At 37.8% G+C, this 6,347-nt stretch overlaps 1 protein-coding gene across 1 annotated transcript; it reads left to right on the top strand.

The window, feature by feature from the left end:
- Positions 1-1,227: 1,227 nt before the first annotated feature.
- Positions 1,228-2,571, top strand: LOC136248108 (uncharacterized). Its single transcript, XM_066039922.1, has one exon. The coding sequence runs from the start codon at positions 1,228-1,230 to the stop codon at positions 2,320-2,322; it is 1,095 nt and encodes a 364-aa protein (XP_065895994.1). The 3' UTR covers positions 2,323-2,571.
- The last annotated feature ends 3,776 nt before the right edge of the window (positions 2,572-6,347 follow it).

Consider the following 6,347-nt stretch of genomic DNA (forward strand, 5'->3'; position numbering starts at 1 on the left):
TAACTGCATGCTCTATAGTGCATGCACATGATTTAGCTATTTAGCTATTTTCTTCAGTTTAGTTATGTATAAACACGTGTTCATTTCAGGTTGAGTGTTAATTGGCTGACCCACCCCCTTCCAATTATGCGTGTATCCGTAGAAAATAATTAAGGTTGCTGCTAAAATCTTGCAAACATGCAGTATGCACGCATTAGGGTGGATATGCTCAGTGTTTTTCCTGTTAGGGGTACAACAATGTAATAAGAATTTCCCCAAAGTGGGCCGGTCTTACTGCATAGCGGGCCCTCTACCCTGACTAAGCACTGTGACAATTGTCGGCTTGTCTGCTACTGTTCAAGTTGCTGTTACATTAAACTTTTGGCACAGTGGTCCAAATTTAGTACAATGACTCCTTTTGATATACTAAGAACGTGGGGTGTCACATGCAGGGACTAAAAAATAGCTAGTTGTAAATGATGTTGTCAGTGGTGACTGGGCTAGTTGTAGACTAAAATACCCATCTGCACTACAAGTTATATGTTGGCACTTGTGTGCTGATGGCGGATGAATGGAAATGGAATCTACTTGGAATGGCCCTCGGAATGGCCTTAACTTGGTTATGTACATAAATATCTTTTTTTTTTTTAAATAAAAATAATGGAAAGAACCAGCCCTAATGGCACAAAAAGGTTTTTCTATTTAAAAGGTTTGCCTATACCTACACCTACAGAACTAAAACAACAGAACCTATACAGCTAGGACAAAGGATAGAAGAGAGAAATAACAAGGGGGGTTAGTCAGCCCCAAGGTATCTTTCAGTGCTAGGTCAACCGAGGCTGGAACATGGCCCTTTAGGGGATGACTGGAGGAGGAACAACAACCCCTGATGCACGTGATGGAAGATTGCAACAGGGGAAACCATGGCAACAATGGAGCTAGCTCATCGCAATTGCACATTGCCACATTACAATAATTATGGAGCTTTCCATTAGCTAATTACTGTTTTTGCAAGTGACAATAACTTGTGGAGGAGGTCGTTCCATTCTCTTATTGCTCTAGCTAACTGTTCATGTAGGGATCCATGTGAAGGATTGATGATGATGTGACTGTGGCGTTCTTGTCCATTGATAAACTCTTTTTTGAATCATCAGTACTATTACACTAGTGACTGCTTAATTCGATCTTCAAAACAAACATGGTGTCTGTAAGTCTGTAAAGTACAATAAACACGCACAGCCGAGCTGCATGACTGACATGAGCTACATCAAGCATAGAAGTTTGGTCATTCCTTTCCGTTCCATTCCATTCCTGATTCCGGTTCCGGTTCCGGTTATTATAACTTGCCCTCTAGTACGTGAGAGGTCAAAGACATTCCTGTTGTTAGTTGTTGGTACCAGGATGTTTCGCTTCCTAGCTAAAACTTCGAGAGCAACTAGAAGTATTAGATTCCCATGGAATTCACTGGGAGTAGAAGTAGCTGGTGGGAACTCCACCAATATCGGTGCTCATAGGGCAGCGGTCGGGAGAGCAAAGTCGACAGACTCCACGTCACAGCGTGCCATCCCAGAATCTTTGGCAATGTATGGAGAAAATGACTACTTCAAGAGTCTACGTTGTGCAAACGAGCAGTTGCATGAAGCTTTGGCCAGTCCTACCAGGTTCCAATCAATTTACGATAGAGAAGATCGCACAGATACGTCGTCGCCGGAATCGACTGCTCTGCGTGAGTCGTATGGAAAGTACATAACACAATACCGTGGATCCTTCATGATGAAGAATGCCTATGATCTGGCCATCTACTCCCAGCTGTTTAATCATGTACAACCCAGGACTGTGATAGAAATTGGCTCATTCACTGGAGCTTCAGCAATGTGGTTTTCTGACACAGCTAAGTTACTAGGGTATGACTGTATTGTGTATTCTATTGATATTGAACATGGCTTGATAGATGAAACCATCAAGACCACAAAACCACAAACAGTCAAGTTCATTCAAGGGGATGCTACCAAGCTCAAAGAAGTGCTCTACCCATCAATGCTAAAACCTCTTCCTCATCCATGGCTGGTAGTAGAAGACTGTCATCATAGTATAGCTACTGCATTGACGTACTTAAACCAGTTCATGAATACCGGTGACTATCTGGTTATAGAGGACACTAGTCCCTATACGTTGAAAACTGAACAATCAGGGACCAACTACATTGATAAACTAAACATAGTAAAGGAATTTTTGAAAGGACCAGTTGGTAGGCAATACAAAGTGGATTCTTTCTTCACTGATTTCTATGGTTACAACTGTACTTGGCATTGGCATGGGTTTCTACGAAAATTTGACGAATAGTTATACTGACACTTTTAAAACTAGTATTTTTCATCTAATCAATTTTTCGTTTCAAAATCACTTATACAGGTGCAATAATTGTTTGGATCCTGATTATAGATAATTACTTAAGGCAGGGGCGTAGCTGCCATGTAGGCAGGTGAGGCAAATACAAAATTAATGTGATTGAACTGAGAAGCTAACATTGGACCTTTTAGATGCATTGAGTGCTTGCATTAACAAAGTTTATAACAACTTATAATTATGCTATTCAGTTCAACCTACTGTATACATTAGTAAGAGTCCATCCAGGGGGCAGTTTCAACGGTTTCTGAGGTTTTCAAAATTGGTTCGGCAAGATCATGATAGCCTAATAGAGCAGTCACCCTAATAGATCAGTCACTATAATAGTGCACAGTCAAGCACATTTTAATGTAATAGTTTTTGAAACACTGCTAAATTCGCTCTTATAAGTTCAAGTTCAGATGGCCTAACTTTTAAAAAATTCCCTACTCTATTTCCCCCCCTATAAATACCAAAATTTGGACTGGAAAGAAGTTGTCAAAATTCTTGGTGTTATGCACCCATGCCATATATCCATAGCAGATTACTGCTTCACAACAACAACAGTCACAGTTAGCATGTTTACTATTTTGTGTATTACCTATATAAAATGGATAACTACAGCGAGGACCACACTGTTGATGTTGAGCCACTACAATATTCATGCTGTGCTTTGCACACTACAGTACATGCACCACTTTATAGTCCAACATAACGATTGCAAGATCTGTCTCATCTATAAATTTCTGGCTACACCCGAGTCTGTTTTCACTGTCACATAGATGGAATCCTGAAGAAAGTTCAACTATAGCCAAAACATTTTGAGGAATGATTTTTTATGGAAATGTAAAAAAGAAAAATTGCACTTTTATTAAAGGTTTTATATATGAATCCTTAGTATAATGATACATGTGTAACCTATAATTCTATTCCATGAAGCTGTCATGGCTTGCGAACGTTTTGTTGCTAAAAATTTTCCCATTACTGTATATGGTTATAATCCACATTCCAATTCTAACCCACTTATGTATGTATATATAATATATATAGATTCATTGATCATCTTCCAATCGCTTTATGCATTCACTGAAATCACAACTCACTTTGCTATGCAAATCTGGTTTAACCCTACTCTTACCACTAGTTTTGACTACAAGATTTATGTGGGTTCAACCTGCTACTATGCATCATGAGTGGGGAACAAGAGGATCCAGTGGTCATACATCACACAGACCACTGGATTCAAACAAATTTTACTAGAGAATATTTAAACATGTGCAATCTATTAGTAGGTACATAAATTAGCTAGCATCAATGTTTGCAATTCCTTTTCAGGTATAAGTGTATAGAAACTGACACAACAGGAATGTCTCTACTATAGCAAATGATCTATTGTATATGACCAGAGAGAAAAGCAACTGCTCAATTCTGGTAAGTGCTCACCAGAGAAGATGCATCCTATGTACCCAAACTAAATGATAACAGTCTAGTTATGCAGTTATAATGGCTACTGCTTTCACTCAGCAGGATACAAAACTTATTATATGGCCTCAACTCAATTTGTATTGTGCTGTTGAAATTGTTCCCTTATGCAGCTCATGATTTCAGCAGTCACTAAACTTATGAGGACCCTTCTTCCATTTTGCATACTACATGTAGAGCATTTGAAAGTTTTAGGGTTCTATTTTGATCATAGATTGACAATGGAGCTGTACAATTGAACATATGTCCTTGGCAGAGAATGGGGCACTATACCGTATTAGAGATTATCTAGATCCAAGAGGCCTTTGCTGTTTCTTTTAAATTCTTTGTGAAGCCTATATTATGTGAATACAGTAGTGCTGCTATTATGGGTGCTTCAGCCACTCAACTACAGTAGATGCAATACAAAAGATGGCTGAGAAACTAACATTTCTCTCAATGCATTCTTGCTGTGAGGCGAGTGCTGTTGGCCTACTTCACAAATTACTTGATTTCTGAGGTAGAGGGCCTCCACAGCTGTTTTGTCCATCTTTTCCCACTGCTCCATTGACACACTCCTATTGTTTAAGAAGTTTAAATGGAGATCCTTTATTACTGTCCTCATCAATTCAATTCAAATCTTTGAATCTGTTTAGAAGAAGCTTTCTTGTTGCGATCACTGACATGTGGGTGTCTACTCCTTTAGACATCAGACTGAGGAGGGATGGTCTGCTGTTTTGAAACTGTTACAGAGAAATCATATGTATTATGTATGCTCTTCAGTGAATAAAAAATGTCCTGTATTCAAAAAGGCCAACTGAAATTATCCCTATCATCCTATATTTTCAGTTACAGTCTGGAGAAGAGTCAATTAATTTAGTGTAAAAATTGCAGCGTTTTGCAACCGCATTGTAATTTGTAGATGCTTTGGAAGGTTTCACTCAGATTTGGGCTAAACAGAAGTTCAACATCTAAACTACAACATGTGTTATTCATAAGGTGGGGAACAGTATCTGTCACATAAAATTATAATTTTACTCATGGAAGCCATAGGACATAGTCGCCTTCCCCTTAAATTAATTCTTATGTATTCATAGCTACAGTCAATTGTATTCACACTATAGGTATTTGCAAACCACAGTATGAATAACTTCTATCCAGTAAGTAAATCTTTTTGCCTGACAAATAGCTAGAGGGGGTCCTAAATTTTAGTTTTTCCAGGGCCTCAAGGATATTAATAGGGGGCACCCTCTCCTTTAGAAATTTTTCATAGTGTAGTACATAGCTAAGCACTTTAGATGCACTTCAAACACTAAATTTTTGATATGTCTGTATAATTATATATACTATGTATCTAAATCTGTTCTTACCAAATTGCTACCCATAGAGGCATAGCACAAGGGGAACATGGAAACTTAGAGCTCCTCTTACATTTAAAGGTTGAGATACTCTAATAGAACAGTCATATACTCCAATAAAACAGCCAAAAATAGTATAATTTTAAACAAAAAAAAACTAGTGTGGCTTGTGGTTATTGACCATAATAAAGTTTGGGTTGGACGAAAGCACAAGAAGGGAGCCTAGGGAAATGACCCAGGGGAATGATCATGACTGCTATAGCAGCACTAACAACATCACTTGTATATATTTAATTAAGTCTGTTACTTAAGAATATAAAGACATTTCTGAGATTCGGACAGTATTATATGTACCATGACTGCCTGGATAAGAGAGATTCCACTGTATTGACTCCATCCACACCTTCCATCCATTCATACATCTTTATGCCATCCTTAATATGTGAATGGTAATTTTTTTTCAAAATTTCCTTTATAAAGTTAACTAACTGTAATTATGCTATTAGCCTAAACTTTTCACACAATTCATATACAAATCCAGGTCAGTGATGTATGGCATGCTCCTATGTACATTGAGTTATTGTAATCATACATCTGGATGTGTGTGAGGAAGCCTGGCTTTGTCAAATACGTTCACATATAATAGACTTTATACTATTTCAGCTCTGTAACATTTATGCTTCCAGTGTTTACAAATTCAAACAAAATTGCCAATAACTTAATCTCAGAGGGTTAATTTTTCAAAATTTTTTTGCGGGGAGTGTGAGCATGCCCCATGCCAGACTCCATTCCATGCACAGTCATTCTTTGCTGATACTCACTAGTGAACTTAGTCTCCTTACAAAGAACCATCAGTGTGAGCTAAGGGATGCTTTGGCAAGGTGGTTTTTTGGTGTGGAATTTTTACAAATAAAACATGGCAGGGAAATCTCTATTATGAATCCACTATCGTGGTTCATGATGGCTACTTCACGTGTGTGAAATGTTTATATTCCTTATACGTAGGTGAAATAATTATTTTGATGTCATGTATCATGAACGATATGCCAATAAAATGGTAATCAACTAATATCACTGTATCAGACTTTTAGCTACAGTATTTTAAATGCACCTGTATGTATATATACTATACAAGTGCACAAAACAATTTGGAATTTTCAACTA

This window comes from Dysidea avara, chromosome 2 (assembly GCF_963678975.1).
Source record: "Dysidea avara chromosome 2, odDysAvar1.4, whole genome shotgun sequence".
NCBI classification, from domain to species: domain Eukaryota; kingdom Metazoa; phylum Porifera; class Demospongiae; order Dictyoceratida; family Dysideidae; genus Dysidea; species Dysidea avara.